The sequence below is a fragment of the Lytechinus variegatus genome, chromosome 1 (assembly GCF_018143015.1).
Source record: "Lytechinus variegatus isolate NC3 chromosome 1, Lvar_3.0, whole genome shotgun sequence".
In the NCBI taxonomy this organism is placed as follows: domain Eukaryota; kingdom Metazoa; phylum Echinodermata; class Echinoidea; order Temnopleuroida; family Toxopneustidae; genus Lytechinus; species Lytechinus variegatus.
In genome coordinates, this window is record NC_054740.1 from 78413557 (window position 1) to 78439080 (window position 25524).

At 36.8% G+C, this 25524-nt stretch overlaps 1 protein-coding gene across 1 annotated transcript; it reads left to right on the top strand.

The window, feature by feature from the left end:
- The first annotated feature begins 581 nt into the window (after positions 1-581).
- On the top strand, positions 582-25461 carry LOC121424125 (protein Wnt-6-like). Its single transcript, XM_041619727.1, has 4 exons — positions 582-3253; positions 11438-11664; positions 21095-21375; positions 23496-25461. The coding sequence occupies exons 1-4, from the start codon at positions 3180-3182 to the stop codon at positions 23970-23972; spliced, it is 1059 nt and encodes a 352-aa protein (XP_041475661.1). The 5' UTR covers positions 582-3179; the 3' UTR covers positions 23973-25461.
- Positions 25462-25524: the final 63 nt, after the last annotated feature.

Here is a 25524-nt window from a genome sequence, read left to right on the forward strand (position 1 = left end):
AATCGACAGGAGGCGGTAGTCCCTCATTGGGCCGGACCGTGTTCCTTTACTTTGAATATGACTAAATGAAAAATGAATATGAACTGAAGATTATGTGTCAGTTCATCATGCTGTGTGTGAAAAAATTATAATGGCCTCCCGGATAACAGGAACTTGTCGACGATGTACCGGTCTTGTTGAAACCTGCCCTTTTTCCCCTTCAAAATACATATATTCATTGTGATGATGTACGGCGAAAGCGCCACTCCTAAATCATTCCACAAGTATTTTCCGGAGTCAGCCACGAGAGCCTTTCTCTAACCCTAAGTAAATCATCTCAGACGACTGCAAGCTCTAAATCATCACAAAATCGAAACCCTCTTTGCTCCACAGCACCAGTTTTTCGTATTCTGTTTTATACAAGAGATTCTAAGATGAAACTCATAAAAATCAAGACAAGTGCACCTTAAATCGTCGGCTTATAGTTTAAAGAAGGAAAATAACACCGGATGAGACTTGCCTTTTTGTTTATCTTGTTTACGATTTGAACAATAAAAGTAAAGCGATTCTGGTTGACTGGTTTGCATAGGCGTGAAGCCACGACCATAAACTGGACAATCCCCGTCCACAGAGGAGCCGAAACCAAAAGGGCTTCAGTTTGGAAGCATGAACTCGTGGAATTGAGGTAGTACTTTGGTTTCTTTCATCATTTTCTTTCATCATTTCAGATTGAATTAGTTACAAGTCATACAGATCAAAAGGGAATTAGGCTGACTGGTGGGGTTTGACGAGGATGGACAGATTGGTGCATGGTGGGTCCTGTAAGTAAGGAGGAGACGTAGATGTCAACCGAGAGGCTCATGTGAACATTAGAGAGGGTCGGCGTCGATAAGTGTTACCCTTCATCGCTCTCTTTTCGATATTTAGAAGTGTAATATTTATTCTTAAATTCCATGGATCATTACAGACCATGCATGGTTCGTCAGCCAACAATGACATGATTATACTTGTTTAATGGAAGCGCTCTTTTAACCATCAAAGGCAGGGTTTTTTTCATGGTTTTAGTGTTAAATTTGGTCATCTTTTCACACACGAGTGAGCAAGACAGAAAGCTGTAGATGGCAATCCCGATCTCCTTCAGGCACGCTTTATATTCAAAATATAATACCTACTCTCATATGAGAAATCTCAAACGTTCGGAGCTCAAAACCTGATAACTTCAGAGTTTTCAGAATCCTCTGGATTCTTCTTTCTAGGAGTCGTTGCGACATCAACGGGTTTTGTCGACGTCACCTTCAACGTCCACTTCATCGGGGATATATTCGTTCAACACACCAAGTGATTTGGATATACTGTATATCTAATATGAAGTGGAATTCAACAAAATGGTTTTATTAAACTTTCATTGAAAATGCAACTATTTCACATCAATTACTTCTTTGAAAACTGATCCTATACTGTACTCGCATGTGCACGGAAACAAAGGCTTGAATAGCTGGTTTTTGTAAGAAAAATAGATCTATGCATACAGCATAGACTCTAAGGCAGATATAGACATATTATGTGGCGGCTTCATGAAAGAGGTTAACAAATACGTGCCATCTTCAATTCGGTTTTCCAATGATCTACGTCGAAGGATTTCTTAGAAGGTATTCTGTGAATTAGATTAAGACTCGTAAAACATAAATGATTACATCGTTCACTCTCTTGGTGAAGTGACATTTAACATGTGACTACGGATGGGATGGTATCGCAAACTGTAAATTTATGCTTGGAAAAGTCGCGTGGAAAAGAGTAATATATATTTCAGGCAACTCCTGATTCGGAGCATATTTTTCAGAAATCGGATTGTTGCTTGAATTCATATGCTAGACCCTGCATTTACAAGATTTTAGAGTCTCCAGAGAAATCCTTTTCGTTTTAGATTTTAAAGTAATAGAATTTCTATCCATGTATGGAGGTTCAACAATAACACGTGATTCTTGTCCAGTTGTGACTCCTCCCCCTTTTGGATGATAGAAGAACGGTGTTGATTGAAAAGCAATACGAAACCAAACTGTTAATTGAATTTTGACAAATCAAATTACTAAGAGTTTTCGAGTGCTTGCCAAGTGAGAATCTTATTATTGGAATGCACGTCCTCTTTTGGATTTTTTCTTTCGTACTTGGTTTTCTGACTTTTTTGGAGATGTTGTCAAATATGATGCCAGATTTCATATAACTGAGATTGGGACGTATTACATGTGTAAAAATACTCTATAACTTGCAAACTACCCTTTTCGGATAACCACGTGTATACTGATTTAATAATTGAACACAATTTGCAGTTAATTGCCCGAAGTCGGCATAATTATATTCCAATCCGTAACCTTTGCTTGATTCATGGATTCGATGCCGTGTGGTGAGAGTCTGCTAAGAAATTTGACCACTGCCCAGCCTTGATGCGTCAGAGTCTCAAACCCCAAGTCATATTTCGAAACAGTTTGCTTCAATGAGCATTAAACACATTATTGGATAAGTGGATGATGCTACATGTAATAGCTATTATAAACCCTGAAAGTAGATACTGGATTGGCTTATAGGATTTAGACTTATTACGACCATTAGAAAGGGAGAGAAAACGAGAGATAGGGGACACCGGGTGCTGCCAACTTTCGCTGGACCAAAGTAAAGTGACAACACCGTATCATCTCACCATAGCTTTCTCAACGTAATTTTGTGGCGTCCCCTAATGTCCAAAGACCTAAATCTAATTCTAACCACAAAAACCAGTAGGTGGTAAAGAGATCCCCATCAAGGACCTTGTTTAACCGTGGTTTAACCAGGTCACAGAAAAGAGCATCCTACCCTCTGAACTTTCACCTCTACATTTCATCCGCAAAGAAATATATAGCAAAAACCAAACAATTTTTCTCATCTCAATGGGGTTAACACTATTGAGGAGCCAAAGAGTGATACAAATTCTCATCTAACTCACAAACATTATCCCTTCAAACAAATTATATTACCAATAACTCGATGAGAGATCTTTTCTGATATTTTGGCGAAGTACCAACATATTTCGTTTGGTCCGGATTGAGAGTTACCATATAACAACCTCGAGAACAAAGTTTGAAGAGAAGCCCGAAAGAGACAATTAAGCCAAACGATTTGTGGAGCTGTTATAATCGCTGGACGATATTTTATTGGAGTATTACAAGATGGAGTGGACACGAATAGCAATTGGTCTCGTCATATTTTTAGTTCTACCACCCCACATCATTGGCCTTTGGTGGTAAGTTTACATCTTGTTCCACTCTTATTCTTTGAACTGATATCACAAACTAATGACTTATAATAATTTTTCGTGATATTTTTGATTTACCATCGTAGTTTTTTATTTGACTATTGATAATCATTTTACCTACCATGCATATTGTGTTGGTGACAGTCGTGAAGTTGATGATGATAATGATTATAATGATAGTAATTATGATACTAACAAAAAAATGACAATAATGATCATGAAAATAATGTTGATAAAAATGATAATAATAAAAACGATAATATCAATAATAATAACAATATTAATAATAATGATAATAATGATAATAACTGTAGCTAGATATTTTACTAGACCCAAGGATCAAATTTTATAAACAGATGTCATCAAACAAAACCAAAGAAAGCCTAACGCACATAAAAATAATCTGATTGCATGAAAACATAATTATGTTCGATTGCAAATGACTTTCTGCGACGACATTCAGATCATATACTCATCTAAAATTGACGGGGACCTGCATGTATACTCTTTAGACCTGGTTTTGCATAAGGACAAGGTCAAACTAAAATGGACGATTTTTGTAAGGTATATGCCGATGTGGGATGTGATAAACTTGGCAAAGAATAATGACCTTATGACAATAATAAACGCACAGTCTTTTACCAGAACAATATAGTTTTATATCGTGTATATAAAATCAGAATTCTTTTTCGCGTTGGCGTTTCCATTCTATTTAAGTTATGCAAACTGAATGCATGGATATACTTCAGAAAATGATTGCGTCAATTTTTAGTTCACAGACTGGATAGTTTATAGTAAATTTCTATTATTCAAATATCAATTGTAGTGCATATAGGTATTTTTATTGGCCACTCTATACAGAAAAAAATGATCGAATTTTTCGAAGATAATACCCGTTATGCTAAGGATGAAAATCCCCACGACAACCAATTAGATGTCACGTTATGCAAAAGTTTATCACTTACTCCTATGAAATGGATCCTTCGTCATGTTCGTCCTCCACCATAATTTCTTACTCGTTCGCTTTCCTTTCACTATGTATTTCCTCTTGAATATATATTCTGTTACCATGGTTACATTCTGGAAATGAACATTTCGTTTTAGGCCCGGGGGGGGCACTCAGTATATAATGCATAGTGGTATGTGCCGCGGAGGGGACCCCCATTTTTACACTCAAATTTCCGTTCCAAGGCATAGCATTTTTGTCTTATTGAGAAAAAGAACAAAGAAAGCCGCTCCAAGGCATACCATTTTCTTCTTATCGAGAAAAAAATAAGACAGAAATCCGCTCCAAAGCTTGGCATATTTTTCGTTACGCCGTTCCGGTCGCATTGATACTGCTGCGATTTTGGAGAAAAGCGGCCGCCGAGCGCTGTCGACCATCGTCTCTGTGCGAGCGCACCCGGCGGAGGCCGCGCTAGCTGCATCATGCACGCTTGCCCATTCCATAGGGGTGCACTATGCACGTACTCATTTGCTGGCGATCCGTTCCAAGGACCCCCTTTTCACAAAATGGTAGTTCCGAAGCCCGTTCCGAGACCCTCCTTTTTACAATAAGCCCGCTCCGGGGCCCCCCGTTTTTTGTCTCGCCCGCGGCACACCCCCTACCACTTTTTGGTCGAGTGCCCCCCCCGGGGTTTTAGGTCTTGAGTGTAAACCTTGAAAATGTCAACTTAAAAAAATGGGGTCCCACAAGGATCTCATTTGGGTTTATTTGTATCCCGGATATGTGTTTGAGTTCGAAAGTTGTGTTTAATTCATGAAATGATATTTTTTAATGAGAATAAATATGATATTTTGTGTATTATGATCTTCATCTCATTACCTGTTAATGTATATTTGTGCTAATATGATTAATAAACAATGTAATGCTATTTCTCTCTAATTATATACAGTGTTTGAATCAATAACACAAATCATCAATTGTTATCAGATTTCTATAGTTGTCTTCATCGATTAAAGTTCCTGCGAGATAAGCCAACACGTTGTAAATGCTACAGCAAATGAATAATTAAGGATGATTAACTCTTTTTCAAACAATCGATATGTTTATTCTATTTATTTGATGGTGTGTGTAACCCAACGGGAAATTGATTCATTTTCAAATTTGACAAATTCAATTGAAACCCGCAGAGAGCATTTCATGATAGAGTCTTGTCAGTTTGCAGTTAGCTTATGATGTCTTTTGATGCCAATCGCTGACGAAACCCTTCGTGAAACATCTTCTGTATAAAAACTTTTTTAAAGGATGTTTTTATGATAACATAAACCAATAATTTAAGGGATTGTGGCACATTTATGAGAGGCCTGTAAGGTCATGTTGAATTTGATATGTTCTGTATAACGCCATTCCAAAAGACAAACACCAGTTAATATACGGTTATCCAATGGTTTTCAAAAGCAACCTCTTGATACCATTCCTAAACTCTTTATGACTGCATGAATCATAATAGAACAGACACGGGTAACTACTATTTTACACTTTTTACACTCGCGATGACAGAATGTCATTGTATATTTTTGTCACTCAGATATCAGGAAACAAAAATGTCCAAATCGAATTTGCATGAGTAAGAATATGTGATGTTGGAATCATTAACGCTGAGTAATAGTAGTGAGATGTAGGTCAACGCGATTGTGATGACAAGCTAATATGCCCTATATTGACGCCATTGAGTGACCCAGTGAACACGTTTTCGTTGGATAGCCATGGAAAATGGCTTCTTTTGGGAAGTAAGGGAATAATTTGGGAGATATTGTTCGGAAGGTTTTTATTTTTCGTGCTCTTCACCGAAGCAAATGAGAGCTCATGCATCATAAACTTTGACAATTATCATAATCGGCCTTGAAGAGAAATCACTGTCGTATGCTGATAGCCTATTAACGTCAATTTATTCATAATTTTTCTTACGGTTGTACTTTCAATTTTGATTTTTCAAACAAAGCATACAAAAAGAAAAATGAACTAAACAGACAATCAAGTAAACACTTTCCGATTGCTGAAGGTCTATATAAATTCGGTATGTATTCGTTTTGGTATACAATGCATATTTTCTCTTCTGATTTAAGCCTTCTCCTTAAGATAAATTGGTTGATGAACATGCTATTTTTTTTTAATTTATCGATAGGCATATGGAAGTCCTCCACGATAGGCATATATTTCTAGCAGCCAAATTACATTCGACACCTCCCGCACAGCCATTTACCATTTCAGATGCATGCAAATTGTAACCCATTACTCAACATGCTGAAATGCCAATGTTCTATGTGCATGTGGGTGAGTGAGTGGGCGAGGGTGTGTGGGGAGGATCCCGAAGTATAGAAAATTATAAAGCACTTTCAGGTATATCTTTATTATGGGCAACAGTATGCTAACATTTGGATGAACACAATCAAAGGTAAGATAAACCTCGCATTCCTACCCGTCTCTTTACCAAACGTTGATGATTTTCAAAGCTAATCGTCACCCGTGGGCATTTATTTTCCATTATAATATGATCCAACCAAGAGCCTCCGCACAAAGAAGAAGCAATGCTGTAATACCACCTTTAAAACCACCCATACGCACGCGGGAAGTTCAAGTTCAAAAACTTCGGCGATCGTCTGTGTGAGGGTAAGAGTCCTCGCTCCCGCCGAAATGTAAAAACTTGAGCTAAACCCCTGAAACAGGTTAACCTTACACGGTGGACGGCTCGCCGCGAGTCATTTGTCACTTTTTTACCGATCGGGGGAGTGATTTTTGAGAAGCGAGAGGTGACATTTGCTAATATTTTCAAAAAGGTATCGTTTTCATTGTGCCCCGATCCTTTCTTGCCAATCTCTCGTCCCGATTTTTCTTTTGTTAGGATCGGTCTCTTTATTAGGGACTTTTGGATAATTGAGAAAAAATTATGGCTCTCCATTTTTGAGAAGCCGTTTTACATTGAGGGAGGTGTGAGGACCCCCGAGTGATAATCAAAAATGAACCACCATGTCTTTATGATAGAGGTCAAAGATCCCCAAGAATGCAATGGTTCAATTTCGTCACAAATCTGCAACTGTACATAGTGATTTTTTTTCGAATGAATTCACGTCCACTTTCCCCTTTTTAATGATTTCACATCATTTTCTCATTCCTAATTTACAATGGTATAGCTGTTGATACGACGATCTTGAAATTTATGGGAAATATTGTAATTGATATGTCTTTCATTATGTATTTCAAATAATTCTGCACTACTTGAGCAGATGAAATCTCTCATATTACTCAATATGAAAATCATGATGTAAATCCAATGAAGTCTTCATCTACATGCACCCAAATAAAGGGGTTGATCGTTAATTCAAGCAATATTGACGTACTCCCATTTGTTTTTGGTGTTCGAGAAACATTATTGTTTGCCCGATGAAAATAATATTGTTGAATACTGGTAAAATAATACTTTGAGTGAATTACTTTAAAACTAATTCACAATTAGTTTTTATGAAAATAATTATGGCGTTAAACTAGGAAATCCGTCTAGTCCTTGATTTTTAAAACTTTTCAACTCGCTGTTAAAAGTTGAAGTATTACCACACTCATGTTTAAACCTGTTTATATGGCTTATTCTCTCTCTCTCTCTCTATATATATATAATATAATATGTACTAAAAGCAATAAAAATAGCTCTCGATTAAAATATGGTTCGTTTAATTGCAATTTTTTTATTATAAAAAGTTGGTAAGTTAACATGTTAATAAGCCAGAACGCAATTTGAGTGTACTGACCTTACCAATATAAGGCCAAGTAAGGTTCGACAAAACATATATTCATTTAGCTTCAGTTTACAGGTTATTCTTTTTTTAAAGATTTTTTAATATTTTTTTTGCGGAAAGTGGCCATTTCATAAATAGGCCTGTATTGTATCTGACACTCGTTTCCGATACTCTGTTCTACGTATTCTTGCTCGAAGAATGACTTTTATGAAGAGGGGTAATATGGAGGGTATAAATTACGTAATCTTAAAAAAATGTGATTGCTTTTTTCAAGTGACTCATGAGTTTCGAAATGCTTGTGAATGTGTCATTAAATAGATAATTCGACAGTTAGTAATTAACAGTACATCGACGATGGGACAAGCGGCTCGTTTATGGTCCCGTTTTACGACCGTTCCTCTTCATTGTTTCCGTGCACTCAGAAGCCAGTTTGTGGTCATTAAAATGTCGTGAAAAAAAATTAGTAAGGACTGGATAGGGTGGGGTGGGAGGAGTACTGGTGTCCATGCTCTGTGACTCGTGCATATTTTATGACACATAGTCACAGCGAAGCAATATGATCTCACAAATTGAATCAGTGATCAATCATATTTTACGTCATTATTTTAGAGCAACAATTTCAATAATTGCAATTTGATATAATAAAAACTGTTAAAGAAGATAGGGTGACATTGTTAGCTCGCGTTAAGAGCAGATAATGTATTTAGCTGATGGTGGGTAGGGTGATCATTATATTCTTTGCATGGTTATTATTTCAAAAATGACTTATCATGAACTCCAAAAATGCGTTCATTGGCATCTTTATGAATTGCTCTATTATGAATCCATTAGTGATATAGTTCAATTGGCTATGCTTGCCATCGCAAATGTGTGCTTTGACGAAGATTCCCCAATTTATATCATTGATAATGAAAAGATTCAGATAAGGAGAATAGGTTTGAGATTATATAACTTCCTTGGCCTTAAGCACGTCACATTTATGGTTTGTCAGTCTTGGTTAATGGTGGTCATTTGGGAAGACCTTTAGTATTTTATCGTGGAATGTCAAACATTGATTGTCAATGTCATCGAGGTTGGACAATTGAACAAAAAAAAAAATCCACGTGGAAATCGCATTTGCTGTTAAATGATCCTTTGCAAAGATGTGATGGTTCAGCAATCGAATCGATTCAGTTCTTGATTTAAAAAGATGAGATCACGGTGATGATCTGAACTATGATGTTAGATTAAAAATGAGATGCATTCGAATCGATCGCAAATCTTTATAAGATATGGAACGAGCTGATTACACACTGCGTTTGATTACTTCTATTTGGCAAGACATTGCGTTGTCACTCTTGATCCACGTGAGGCAAATAGGCATCGTACCGATATTAATGTATTAATTGAAATACTTTAGCAACTCAGTGGTAGCTACAGTATCTTTGTACGTTATATGCTTTATAACAAGCTTTATTAAACGGAATCCACGTGTACTTTCGTTTTCATTAATATTATGTCACCGAGAAATGGGAAACGATGACAGGCATCTAGGGGAATTTTAAAAACTTCTAATGAGCTTTAGATGGATGAATGAATTTTGTCGAAAGTAGAGCTTCTGATGGAATAAAACGGGTTTATTTCCAATTCGTCTATTGACAATTTGTCCAATAGCCAACTCACCTACTACCATTTTGTCCATCATCAGTTCGTCTACTCACCACATGGTCTACTTTCATTTAGTCTAATGCCATTCCGTCTAATAAACAGTTGGTCCAACAGCCAATTAGTCCAATTACCATGGTCCAACAGCCAATTAGTCCATATACCATTTAGTCTATTAAACCATGGACCTATCATAATAGGTCCATGTACCATTTAGTCTATTAAACAAAAGTGTGCGAAATGAATGAAAAGAAAATGGGTATTACACCAACTGGTTATAAGACGAAATGGTAATAGACGAATTAGTGATTACATGAAATGATGATTGGACCAAATGGTTGTTAGGCGAAATGTTGATGGACGGAATGGCATTAGACTAAATGAAGGTAGACCATGTGGTGAGTGGACGAGTTAGCAGTGGACAAATTGGCAATTTACCATAAATGTACGTGTATACCGCATTTCTCTGTATAGTGTACAGTCAGCAGTACCTGAATTTTCTCGGCAAAATGGAAGTCATTAACCATGTTAAGGCCCAAATCCACTGCACTTACGGATGCAAAGAGGATATAAAACGGAAAAATTCGTAACATCCGTTGGAAAAACGCTATGCATCCGTTGTGTACTCATTGCAAACGTGTTGCATAATGCTCTATCCATCGAGCATCCGTCCACTGTGATTTCATCCACGCAAAAAAAGTTTTGAGCCGCACGAAACTTATAGAACGGATGAACTTTCCGCCAGGTACGATGTAAATCCACATATACGACCAACAAACGTTCCGTGTCCTTATCAGTTAAACGTCCGCTATATCCTCTCCATCCTATCCTATCCACTAAGGCTTGAACAACGGAAAGAGGGAGGAAAGATAAGGTACATGGAACGTCTCGTCTATTCATCGTTAGTAGCACGGAAATAGAAAGGATGTTAAGGCCTGGTCACACCGCCCGAGCGTTGTTGGAGCGGTCGTGGAGCGGAGAGAAAAAAATCATCACCGCTCGCTACCGTTCACCATTTTTTAGTTAGATTTTTTTTCCCATTTTTGTTTGTCGATTTTTCCCCCAATTTTGTGAGCGAAATTCGACCCTCTCTCCCTACCGCTCCATGACCGCTCCAACAACGCTCGGGTGGTGTGACCATTAAGCGTATATGCATCTCGTAGATTATTTAAAACCTCCGGTAACTCCTTCCAAGCTGCCTTGATCTAGAGCCTATATGCAAAGAGTACAAAGCGGATATATAACGTTTTCCTACGGACTGCAAGAATCTTTTCCGTTTTATATCCTCTCTGCACTAAGTGCAGTGGTACCAAGCCAAAAATAATCGCGGTTCGTCATACACCGTGCATGAGAGCACCCAGCGGAAAGACCGCATGGGTGACCTGATTCATTAATTTCGGTGATCCTTGGCTTGTCTAACCTTAATGGTTTTGATTATTATTGTATTAGAATAAGTGATTTTGATTTTAATCCTGATAAAGTTACGAACTGCCTTTAAACAAATGTACAATTTTTTTTTATATCTCATCGTATTTCTCTCTACTCTTAGTTATAGACCCAGTTTTACAGTATATTGGTCCATTAATCTAAAGTATATATAGAAGGCCAGTCACACCAACATTTTAGTGTCTGAGGTTGTTTTGACCATTGAAGAGCGCTCTTGCTGGTTTACAAGGTAGTTGGGGGAAATTTCATATTTTCTTTTTAGATGAAGGATGATGGCGTCGATGGCTTTCCATAATTTAAATTGAAGTAATCATGATTCCATAAAACTCTGTTATCTCTTTCACGCAGGGCTGTAGGAAGTCCACTGAACTTCGACCCTAATCGAATCTGTAGACGATCACGGAAGCTCCGTGGTAGCAGCAAGCAGAGAGACATCTGTCTTCGTGAACCCGAGATCGTCCAGGAGGTCGTTCGGGGAACGAAACTCGGGATGATGGAATGTCAATTTCAGCTCAGGCACGATCGATGGAACTGTACCACCATGCACAATTCTTTTATTAAAGTTATCAGACATGGTTAGTGAAGATCATTTTGCTTTTATTTATTAATAATTAATTAATTGATTAATTAATTTAAATTAATTAATTTATTTATTCATTTATTTATTTATTCATTTATTTATTTATTTATTTATTTATTCATTCATTTATTCATTCATTCATTTATTCATTTATTTATTTATTTATTTATTTGTTTATATATTTGATTATTTATGTATGTATGTATTTATGTATGTATTTATTTATTTATTCATTTATTTTTATTGTTTTGATTATTTATCTATTCATCATTTTATTTATTAACTATTTTTAATCAATTTATTTATTCATTTATCAATCATGATTTATTTATTTATCTATTCATTTATTTATTTGCATATTTATCACAAAGAAGATTGGAAATGGTTTTCGGAAATAGGCACATGGTAAAATATTCTGACATCTCTGTCCCATTTCGTCTCAGACTAATTCGTTTCAGTTTGGTTCTAAACTTACCACCCCTCGGTTAATATTTCGCCTGAATTCGGGGTAAATCATTCCATTTTTTGTCATAAAACGTTAGTGTTTAACGTCACTTATTACTGAGTCATACCAAATATTAAAGAAATTGGACTTTTTGATTTTGTGTCACGTTTTCGACATATTAGAATGGAGAAAGTTAGTAATACTATATGCAGGGTCCTCTGGAATAACAGCTTTATACATCTGAAGTTTGTACCCAGGATAAATGTATCATATTATCATAAATGTGAATTCGGGTTGACCGAAATAATCGACCAAAATGATTGAGCCAAAAATGTTTGAAATGGTTTTGGAATAGAGAATGGCGAATCCCTGACGACAGTATACGCCCTACACCAACAATAATTTTCTATCTCAGTCTTTTTCGAGCTTTATCTTATTATAGGCCCATATAAGATATAATTCTTTGGACAGGCATTCACTTAAAAAGTTCAATGTGAATTCATCACCACACTTCAGTTTAAACTAAGAGCATGGAGCTACCAGTAGCTCCATGCCAAGAATGAGGAAAATTTTAGAACACAGACCAATTCTGCACTTCGAAATGTGGAAAGTATCATTCATCACGTTGCCATGACTACCATAATTACTTCGTCATCATATTTGGGTGAAAACTAGCCCGTGGCACCAGCACTTGCCAGCTAGCGGAGGTTGATGCCGAAAAGTTTTCAGGAGAAATACCACACCTCACGAACAAAGCATTGGTAGATTTATTGTTCTGCTCTCCAAGTCCAATGCTTGTAAAAAGGCAATGATTTAATAATTCGAACAACCTTATTTCCCTGTCTTGGCTTGATCGGTCATGGGATATATGGGTCACTGACATCGCAAAATCTTAGACCTTATACGTGTGTAGACTGACCCACAATTTTTTTTTCGTTAGGATTAACTTTCAAAGGCATTAAACGGAAAGAATTCCCGAGCCCGAATCTTTTTGAAAGGTTTCGACACAATCATGTTTTCATAGCTCTTTTGATCGGGTAGCTATCTCTCTTACCCTTCTTTCTATTCATCTCTTCTCCTGTAATTCACCAAGATGATACGGCATTCCTAAACTATACTTTATTAAGCTCTACAAATATACACGCAGTCTCCTTTTCTCACCAGAATTTGCCTTTCATATCCCAGTGTTGTGGAATTTGATAAAGAAAAAAAGAGAGGGACATATGACTTTCCAAAAAATGACTGTCTTGTTTTGTATCCTTTGCAGTTATCCGTTTAAGATACAGACACGCTACCCTAAAGTCCGCAATGGTGTTTATAGCTCGCAACATGCTTACATCACCCACCCATGCAGACATTCATTTGGGTAAAACACTTTATCCGGGGATACTCTGATATTATTCCTGCCAATCGCATGCAGAAAAGACAAAGAAAATAATTACAAGAAACTTTATTGTGAAAAATCGTGTCTACACGTTACTTTGATTCTCGTTGTAGTATTTCTTTTTATTGTTCTTTTTGACATTTCCCTCTTCTAATGTTCGTTTTTTCAATCTCCGAGACATCTTTCTCCTCTTCCAAATCATTCCTTTTAATCAAATCAAATACTGATAACGAATTTTCTGAAATACCCACCTCTCACTATCCAAATTTCTCCCATTCTCCTTTTTCGTCACGTCACCGGTGGGGGGGGGGGGGGGCGACCCAAAAGCCTATATGTGTGGTGTGCATTGGTTTAAATGTATAAAGAGATCGAAAGTGACTCGACAACCATGATAACAGTGGTGTAATGAGTTACTGAGTTTTAAATATGGTGATCTGTGTCCAGAAATTCAAGAGTGAGCGAAACCAGCGAGCCAAAAATATGTTTCAACATTCTGTGAAAAGTTGTCGGATTCTTCAAAAATTCTTCAGCCAACCCTCAATAAACTCCTTTCCATCAAACCAGTGCTCTCATTTATGGGCTCACTACCAATCTGCAAATAGAAACAGGAAAACAGGAGCTCCTATATATTTTTAACCCATTGCTCCGTTGAGCCTGTCCCCGGGAACCATGACATGTCCTCAACCCTCCATGCAAGCCCCTTTTTGCTGTGTATCATAATTTACAGTACATTGTCAGCGACGCCAGTTAAAAACTAACAACATTCATCATATGTCACGTATTTCAATGACAACTCCCACGCGACTCTCAATCATCCAGAACAGAATTTATGATCTCGATCTTTGTCATCTTCCACATCCCTTTAATCCGTTTTTATTTCCTCCATTAGCCGTTCCCATTTGCTATGAAGTGTAATTTATTGCCGATGAACAACAACAAATTACTCTAAATTTTGAATCTTAAAACGTTCATTTCTCTCCTATCATAATCATACCATATTTTCAATCAATATGACACCCTAAACTCTTAGATGCACCCAATTCCTGTTTGTCTGTGTTTGAATTTTCTTTCATTGACTCATCCATCGACGAGACTTCAATTTAAATTAATTTTATTTCTTTTAATTTCTCTTCTTTCACCCTATTATTTAAAGCTACATTCCCGTAACAGTATGATAACGATTAATGTGGTTATATTGGTCATCTTATATTCATTCGTAACTTTTAAAAAGAAGCTGTCCTCTCAGGTAGTTCATTCTGTGCTTAATCATTAGTCTTGACATATACATTTTATTAATACAGAAATTAAAATTGTATTGTTACGTTTGGAATAATTGAATAGTTACGATTGTCACTTAAGGAACTTATTGGAAAATACAAATGTTTGGAACCGTATTGTTGCCAAGTTCTAAGTTCCTTGGCAACATCCCTGTTGTGTGAAAGTAAAAGGGAGTAGAAGAATGATGTATTCTGGATAAGTGCTGGGAGTGTTTCATGAAAGGATTTGTCGGATGTTTAATCGGGCAGGTCTTATTTTATCCGACAGTTACCATAGAAACTGTACTTCTCAGCCAATCAAAATCAATGAAAGTTGTCAGATCTCACAACTTTTTTCAGACAAAAAAATAATTGACTAAACGCTCCCCTGGACAGTTTTAGTTGTTGATGACATACTGGAGCTGATGTTATTCAAGGTGGCACTGGCGGATCTGGCATGCATATTGCCTTTAAAATAAATACTGGATTAATTCTTTTCCTAACGTTTGTCAATACACTGGCTCTGTAGATACAAGCAGTACGTGATGATTGTACCTTTTATAAACTATCTATGACCAGACAACAGTCGATATACCATGACAATCCGTAAATTATTTTGACAAGCGCAAAAAGCTAGTGTGTCGAGAACTGTAAATCATTGTTTTTAGGTACTATGGGTCGACAGATTTAAGGACTTAAACATTGGGGCCGATAATTTGAAACGGACAGATGCTTTGATAGACCTATACAAGCTCGTTGATGAATTGTTGTGTATTTTTAAAAAATTGATATAAAAAATGAGGAGCAGAAAGACGGATTGCTGCATGTGTAGGTTTATAAGATATAAGGGATAAGAGCGAACAAGATACACGCAGAGAGAGAAAATATAGAGGTGGACATGTAAAACATTAAAAGGCATATTACATGGAACTAAAGAGAAAATATATAAAAGGGCAGGTATTGACATGAAAGTCAAATTTTGAGGTCGAAGTTAGCAATGACTTAGGGCGTTTTCACACGTGAATCTTGAATTATCATTGTAATGACGATGCTATTTTAACCGTGACTGTAATTAGCGTTCGTGATTCTTATCATGTTCTAGTTTGGTTTCACACGTGCTAATATTCGTCATTAGCCTTATTTTTTTCACTGGAATCATTCAAATTACGACTTTTTTTACCGTGTGAAAGGGTGGTTTAACACTCATCATGTTACTACCTCCGATAGCACTCTTATAACACTGACGAATCAATGGAAACCTCAAATTAATCAATCGTATCAATTCGATTGAGAATTATGATTGAGAATTATTAACTGATGAATGTTTGAGTCATAGTTAGAGTCTTGCTTGGATGGTTTTTACGAAGTTGTCCAACCACTCCATTTATTCTTTATACTTTTTTGAAAATCAATGTTTCTACCCGAATCGATCCCTCTGATTTAATTTCTGTATCCCCTCTATAGCGTACCTAAGATCTTTCCAAAGGGGGGGGGGCAAATTCGTCCGCAAAAAATTTGACGAGCAAAAAAAAGGTCTTAAACGGCGTATAAAGGACATTTCGCACCAGAAAAAAAATTGGCAAGCAAAAAAAAGTCTTCAAGTTCATAGGAGGGGGTCACTGTGGCTCGTCAGGGATCAGTTGTGACTCGTCAGAGAGGGGGGGGAGTCTGCCCCCCATAGGTACGCTAGTGCCCTCTATCAATTCTGTCTGTATGTCTTTCTCCGGCCTCTCTCTCTCTCTTTCTTTCTTTCATCATTGCTTTCCATCTTTATATCCACTTAATTCGCTATTCAGACGGGCCATTCGCCCCTGCATCCCTGCATTTGCCTATACTGAACACCATACTGTTAAGAAATGAAAGCAATGGGACAAGGACAATTAAGAAAGGAAATGGCGTTTTAAAAGAGAAAATACTAAAAGAAACTTATCATGATATCCCTTGGGAACATCTAAGCCCCCATAGAATGAGGATGATCTCAGAAAATGGACCTAAATTTATTTAAGGTTTGGTTTATAGATAGGTAGAAGCTAAAAGTATACCAATAACAAAGATATATAAAGGCGAAGATTTACCAGTTATGTCTTATAGAATTCGGCTGTAAAACGAAAAATTTCACTGGGAATTTCTTTTAGTTTGATGTAAATTGAATAATGAAAATGAAAAAAAATCAATTTCTTCGTATTTTGTGAACGAAAAGCAATGTTCCTTTCTAAAATCTAAGTTCAAATTTTGTGAAAGATTTTCGCACAATATTCCGAAAATTATTTCACATTTTATAATTTCCTTCTTTTTTTTCTTCCCTTTTCCCTTCATTTCCGTTTGTCGTTCTTAGAACTTTTTGGGGGTGGGTAACAGCGCCCAAGCTTCCCACATGTACGCCAATGGAATGGAGAGGCGGAAAATTAAGAAAATGTGAATAAAAGAAAGTGAGAAGAAAGAAAACAGGAAATATGAAATGTATATGGGGAGAGGGGAATCCTATCATTGTAATTTCCCCTCGAATATAATATTAGTTTGATTTAATCTTAATTGAATTGGCATTCCATGGTCAAGTCTTTCGTAAATTCGTCTGTAAACGGCTTCGCGAAATGACAGTATGACCATGATGACACCATGCAGTTCGACTATCTCCGGCTAAATGAACAAAGCAACTGTGAGGAAATATTGTACATAAACATGATAAATGATAGAAGAGGCAATGGCAAGTAGATGTGAAGAAAGTATTAAGAAATTACGACCGGTTTTAGATGCATATTGTGTAGAAAAATTCATGCAATCCGTATACAATTTTCAATCGGTAAAAATAACAATGACTGATTTTGTCCTGTCCTGTCCTATCAATGTGAGATTAAACTCACTAAGGGGACTACATTTTGTTATAAAGACTTGAACAAAAGGGCCAGATACTTGGAAATTTACGAAATACATAAAACGAAAACTTGGTAAAACGTTTGGTTTTGCGAAGGCTATATCGTTTTGTGCATTTGTCTAATCCAATAAAGGGAATTAATGTCATCTTTCCGCAAGAACTCTGTATACAGTTTTGAGAACGAAATAAAACGCTTGTGTAATGATAAGAAGTTAAAAATGAAAAAAGCAAAAATGTCAGTTTATTGTAAAATAAAAACATATAATCACAGTATGTTAAGAAAACTGGGGGTTCCATATAATAGGTTTCCCTTTCATAGGAAGAACGGTAACCATGTTGTAACTGTCTCATTTTCTTTCCGTTTTGTCATCAGATACAATGGGAAAATTCGCATAATGACTTCCATTTCATGACAATGAAAGTCCCTATTTTATCAATGATTTCACGACAAGATAATGATCATTGTTGTTACAAATAAGTTATCATTTATCAAGATATTGGAATGACTCTCATAGCCTAAAAGAAATGTCACCGGGCAGTAATTATGTTTGTCTATTCTGTCTTTTTTTATTAGGTCTTCAAATTGATATCATGTATGGTTTCTTTTAATCTTCTGGTCGATGTTGGGATTTTTATCGAGATGTTAAAGTTTAAAATTGAACAAAGTGCTTGAAACCTTAATTTACTCTCTTTATTTTACCCCCATCTAATTTCTGCCCATTTTCTTCTTCGACCAAGACCCTTACCCCATCCCTCTAAACAATGTAAAACATAGAGAAAACAAAAAATAGAGCATACAAATGATAAAAGATGTGTTCGGTTGTTTTTTTTAACTTTAAGATTTAATGATGACGCGCATTTGGGGAGCCAATTCGATTCTCCTTCATAAGGTTACGTCGAAATGCACAAATCTCATTAGCATAAGTATAATCAACCATGTCAACGACAATTATTTCTTCCAATAAAAATATTTTACAAGAATACTTTGATTTTGAAAAATACATTCACATTGTGCAAGTGAATAAGATCTCATATAGTCTCACAGTCTTTCACAACGTTATGTACGACCAGGTTTTAATTAGGAATATATAATTTGTACACGTAAAAGTGAAGAAGAATGGACAATGGACAAGTGATGAAGAATGGACAAGAATTCGAGATAAGAGAAAAACATTTATGTTAGATAAACTCCACACTTATTTCATTTATGAGTGAACCTGTACCTCGATCATTGAACTCCATTAGCCTTATCGTTCAATTAATTCTAGTTACTTGTTCAAGGTACCCCTTCAATGATTGAATTTGGACATTGGTAAAGAAAAAATGGGTCACCGTTATATCAGAGCCTTATATTGAAAGATCTCACGTTACAATTTAGACCACAATTTGTGTTCCTGGGACCGCAATGCTAATTAATGGATTAAAGTCATTTTGGGAGCGTGAATTCACACTGTCACCACTCGGTTGTGGTTTCAAATCGTTGGTGAAATGGTTTTCTTAAACATCATCCCCAGTTTGGATAAGCCCTCCAAGACAAATGATTTTTTTTTTTGGGGGGGTGGGCGGGTTAATTTTTTTCCAGCGTGAGTAGCAACAAATGGCAAACTTAAGATATAATCATCAAGATACATAATGAACAGTGGAGAGGCGAAAAGGCAGAACATGAAGCTATTAAAGGGCTCTATAAGTGATGCAGCACGGAATACAATCAGACATTACGGTGAAAGGAGGATTTATGCTTGATGTGCGAGGGAGCGTATCGACCGAGCAAGCCTAATTAGCTGTTTACTCCAGTTTAAATTACCAATTGTTACACACGGTACAAAATAGGGCACTTAAAACACAATATAGGTCTATATAACGATATTCCGGGGCAAATGGCGTTTTTGTGTGACGGAGCGTGGCGACCGAGCAAGAAAATTTGTTATTTTCACAAGCAAAATTAAGTATTTTAGACCTTCAAAATACCCATACCCGTAGCGATATTGGACAGTTTCATGCGTGTGAGGGATTCACTAATATAAACTTTGCTGTTTTCCCCATTAAGTATTTTAACACACGATAGGGTATAGACATATGATTGAACACTGCATGTGAAATGACGCTTGTATGTATGCTTGTCAATGTAGTGAAAGATATCATTAATCCACGTCACAGTATATGTTCTCTCTTCTTATTTCTCTTTTATTTGCTTTGCCTATGGAAAGGGGACGGGGAATGAAATTAAACAAAAACGAGGAATCAATATTTGAAATAAAATGAGAAGAACGAAGAGGAAGTAATGAAACGTTACGATAACGTATGAGAAGGGAAATATTCACCGTTTGCCCATCACTCTGCGGTTGTCATCACCCAAGTTAGAGCAAACCCTAATCAGTAATCGGTGCGAGGGTGTGTAGGTCAACCAGTTGTCACTCTGATTCCGAGTGTGACACATAAAATGTTTCAATTACGACATCGATGGATGGGCAGAAAGTACGATGCCCTTCTTTTATTTGTAGTTTCTCCCTTTTTCTTTCCTGTGTCGTATTGTGAGAAGCAGAAACAACATTGAAGTTTCATTTCGATGATGCATTGTGTTAGAAATCAGTTTTCGAATTTCCGTGTTGAATACATATCTGACTACTTCACTCATCTCTGCCATGGGTATATAGGAAGGGGAGGGGGTCATACGAAAAAAAATGTAATGAGTCTTCTTTTTAAATCATTAAATAAATAGAGAAAAATGTGACAAGCATAACGCTGAAAACTTCATCAAAATCGGATGTTAAATAAGAAAGTTATGAAATGTTAAACTTTCGCATAAATTGCTCAAACTAGTTATATGCACAACTCAGTGATATGCAAATGTGAGAGTCTATGATGTCCACCTCTCACTAATTTTTTTGTTTTAAGTGTTTGAATTATACAATATTTCAAAATATATAAAATTGAGAATAATGTAAAACTTGACTGAACTACATAATGTTAAACAATGTTAATTCCACAAGTTCAGGGAGGAATAAAGCTCGGTTTCAAATGACTGTCTTTGGCGAGAAAATCAGAATATTTCATATAGTAGAATACAAAAGAAATAGTGAGTGCGTGGTGTCATCAGTCCCCTCATTTGCATACTGACCAGGATGTGCATATAACTGTTTTGTAAAAATGAAGCGAAAATTAAAAATGTCATAACTTTCTTATTTTACATCCGATTGTGATGAAATTTTCAGTGTTATGATTGTTGAATTTTTCTCTTTTTATTCAAATCAACTTTTTGTCGGGGTGGACTTTTCCTTTAAACTTGGGGCGATATTTTTGGCGTGAACTGAACATTCCCAACAAGTAGGCCTATCGTGGTGTAATTCCTCTGGTGTCCTTAATTTCATTCAGTAAAACAAAAATAACTCTCGTGCAATCCTAAATTGTGCCATTTTATTGAAATGTCTCCTTAAATTATCGTACTTGATACCTTTCTATTTTTTTCAGATACTCGACAAACCGCGTTCGTCAATGCTATTACAACAGCGGGGGTGACCTACGCCGCCACCCAGGCTTGTAGTATGGGTAATTTACTCCAGTGCGGCTGCGCAAACCTACCCAATGGGCGTAACGAACTCGAGAGCAACGAAGCCTGGGTGTGGGGAGGGTGTGGCGATAACGTCGAATATGGCTACACCAAGTCGAAGGAGTTCGTCGATGCACATATGAAGAGGCGGAGTGATATAGGGACACTGGTCACATTACACAATAACGAAGCAGGAAGATTGGTAGGAATGGACTTCTAACATTTTTTAAACACCCCACCCCCCACACACTAACACACCGACCATAACTTGGCAGAGGTGCATATACCAGCTTATTTTGGAAGATTTTCTTTTCGTTACACATCTCTCTATCTCTATTTAACGCGTTAAACGATATTCCAGCGATTATTGGTCTACTGTAAATGATGTATTTGCCATTATTTAGTCAACTCATGTTGAATTAACTTTCACTTTTTCGCGAAGACTGCCTGGGAATGAACATTCATGGTGCTACGTATACCCCTTCTGCGTTTCCCAGGAGTACACTCATGGAAAAATGTGCCTCCCTTTTCAATGAAATGCCTTATCTGCTCCTGTACCTTCCATACCGAGTATACAGTATCCGGCTGATAAAAGCAGACATTGAACTGAAGAAAAAATGAATGAAAACATATGTATACTGAAAAACAATTCAGAAATTATTATTATTATTTTTTTTTGGGGGGGGGCTATTGATTGGTAAAAAAAATACAGGGACCACATTTTAGTTATATAGTAATTCCAAAGAAACTTAGGTAATTCCATCTTCATTTCCATATCCTGTAAATTACCATAACGACATAATCATGCTCTCGCTATCAAGTCATTCTGGTCGATCAGTTTTGGATTAGTTCGTGTGTGTGTTTTTAGCACATTGATAAAATCATAATAATCATACCAGCATTTCGAATTCCATTCTGATAGAAGAAACGATCATGGTGGATAAACAAAAACAGTGGGAGTATGATGGAATAAGTTTGAATGTGTCACTTGGCCACTGATTCTTGGTGCAGACGATTTATGGCGACGTTTCACGGTCCGTCAATAAGTTTGTGTAAAGTTAGCGACGCCATCCAAAATGAGATGAAAAATATATCCATGGCCTGACCTCAAATATACTTCCCAGTGTTCTGACAATGTCAGAGCATGGACGAACTCGGTCAGAGCCATCACTTTTTAACAACATTGCTTGTAACTGATACACTCGTGCTAAAGTCGCACGACAGACAGTCTTGTTCTGGTGGCAACTGCAGCCCAGTTTTATTCGTCTGTATTCATTTAGCTACCTGATTCATCGGCGAATCCATGATACTTTTAAGAGGAGTATATTAGAATATTATCGTATGAGCAATAAGATGAAATGTAAAGAGAGAAGCTTTGTCTCCAAGGTGGTGGATCATTCGTTAACAGAGGATGACGAAGTGATGCCATCTGAGCACCCTGACCGTTACCACCCCTACCATAATAAAACACCATACTCGTACTTAAAGTTAGTGAACCCACTAGAAAATGAACATAAATAAAGTGTCCAGATTATGCCATTTTTGGAATATTTAATTGTGATGCCAGATGATGAAATATTGCATTCAATATAAATTAGTTTGTTTCTCTTGGCTCGCCAGACATTGTAACATTGTTTGTCCACGTTTACTCATCAGCATGAAGGAGTGAATTTTTTGGAGGGGTTCACTAACCTGTTAGCTCCACTGTATGTCATGTATGCATGGCATGCAGTGAAGTTTATCAATTTTACTGTTTATTTATTCATTCTATTTCATGCACATTTTGTAAAAAAAATGCTAATGACAAAAATAAGAACATGTTACGGCCTATTATATGTGAATTGCTTGGCGCTGTAGCGTAAAAAATGTAACTTTTTGGACATGCTATAAACGAAGAGGTTCAGCATCTATACGACAATCTCAGTTATGTATACAAGGCTATCATGGTGTATGTTTTATCTGGAATAGCGATGGAGCACTGGGAGATGGGGAGGGTGCAGTTGATGGGCATGAAACTTGGGGCACTAAATTAAAACTAAAGAGCTTCAGACCTGTCAATATGACACGGTCATGAATAGATCATGTCGTAAATTTACTGGAGGTTTGTTTGAAGCTGCCATGGGTCTTTTCCAGTAACATACCCAGTGAACCACTAATAAGTCATGACCGATGTGCGGGGATGACTTGATCAGGCTTATTGGGTTATTTATCTGTTTAACATTATTGTTTAATGTTATCTGTTCTTGTGATATTTGTCATGAGCATTAATTGTCATTTATGTATTTTCCCTCTTTCCCAATTTTCTCTTTACGATTCATATAGTCCATCTCGAGGCACATGCGACGGGAATGTAAATGTCACGGACTTTCAGGCTCCTGTACACTCAAGACTTGCTGGAAGAAAATGCCCACATTCCGTGACGTCGGAAACCGCCTTAAATCTGCCTTCGACGGCGCCGTCAAAGTCACTGGCGGCAACAGCGGCGAGAATCTTATTCCGGAAGACGAAACGGTTAAACAGCCCACCATCAAAGACCTTGTTTATTCCATGGAGTCACACGACTTTTGCGAACCCGATCGTAAGTCTGGTTCCCTTGGCACGGAAGGGCGACGATGTAACAGCACCTCGATGGACGTTGGAGGTTGCGACATCATGTGTTGTGGAAGAGGATACCACGAGGTCCTGGCTGAGAAGCGTGAAAACTGTAGGTGTCGGTTTCACTGGTGTTGCGTCGTCAACTGCGACACGTGCAGAGTGGTGCAAACGATACAGACTTGTAACGGATACAATCTTGGGTGACACCCATTAATGAAGAAGTTTACAAAGACTTAAAAGATGAACAATCAAACTACGTATTGCCGATAGCAGGTCATGTACAGGACAATGCTATTCGATTTTATCTCCAACGTGGACATGTTGGCCATCTTGGCCCATATTGTTATTTTTCATACTAGCTCTGTCTATGCATGCTCTTTTTGGTAAAGCAACATGACTATGTTTTACTATATCGAACAATATCGTTATTTATTATCAAGTTGTTATTTTTGATAAATATTCGTATGTGCTTCACTTTTTCTAATAACCGATGGATGTCTACACTGACTGGGTCATAGTAGCCCCTAAGCATATCAAACACGCACACTCACCCTCACACACACATCCTCCGATACATATTGAGAGAGGGGGCGGACAAAGGGGTAAGGGGTTGGATGAAAAAGGCGGCGCGGGTGATGAATTCATATTCATAAGCAAATATGAAATTAAAAAAATCTAATTATGCTTACACCTGAAATTTCTATGATTCATTGTCGGGTTGTAGTCTCTTTTTTCTGTAAACACATGAAATACCTGTACCTTTTGATCATTTATTTTCCTCTAAAAAAGATTCTGATTGTTGTAACATTAGAAATTTCGTCAGAATAGTTTTTATATCATTCTATGATTAAATTAAGATTTTAATATTTTGCTTTTCTTCTTATCACGAAATGATTTAAGAAGATATATTTCAAATGTATAGACCGAAATAAATATCTTATTTTTGCACGTTTATTAATGAAATACAATTTGTAGAGAAAAGGAGATTCAGCATACATCAAATCGATCGAATATCAATATATCGTGGTTCAGATTTTTTTTTATAGGTGCTTAGTCCAACACACTGTCTTATGTTAGAAAATAGCATGTTTACCGGTACTCAATTTTTAGATCAGTATCGGATTTGAAGGTGCCTTAATTTTCCTTTCTTCAAAATATATTGCCAAATGTGTATTCAGAAACCAAATTAAAGCAGTGTAACTAACAGTTATTGAAATGAATTCAAAATGTTGGGTCGCTAAATTGACTTTCCCATTCCGCCCTTGGTATTCATGTTATTTATTTCAGCCTCGTTTTAGTTTGTGTTATTTTGATGTCCTATATCTTTTGATGCATAATTCATTGTTGTGAGAATATACTCATCCTAAGACTGAGACACATTCATTTTTAATGAAATGAATGTAATAAGCCTGTATAATATAACACTGCATTTCACTTTGTTATTGTTAACTTTCAACACCAATATCGACCTAGATGCATATACCGACAATTGTACTGGCGTGGGGCGGTAGCCCCTCTCCTAGACAAAAATCCACAATTCTAACTTTTTATTTTTCTTGATTTTTTTCTATGTCAATGTAGGCTTATTTGCTAGACCACTGTCTTTGCTGGACCACCGTCATACCCTCTGCGGGGACTTATCAGTGTATCATCTGTCGTATTGATATTTTGATAGGCTCAAGCCTATGTAACTTTACATTTTGGGCGACAAAATGTAGTCTACATCATAAATTTAATTTAAAATCCTCCCCTTCCC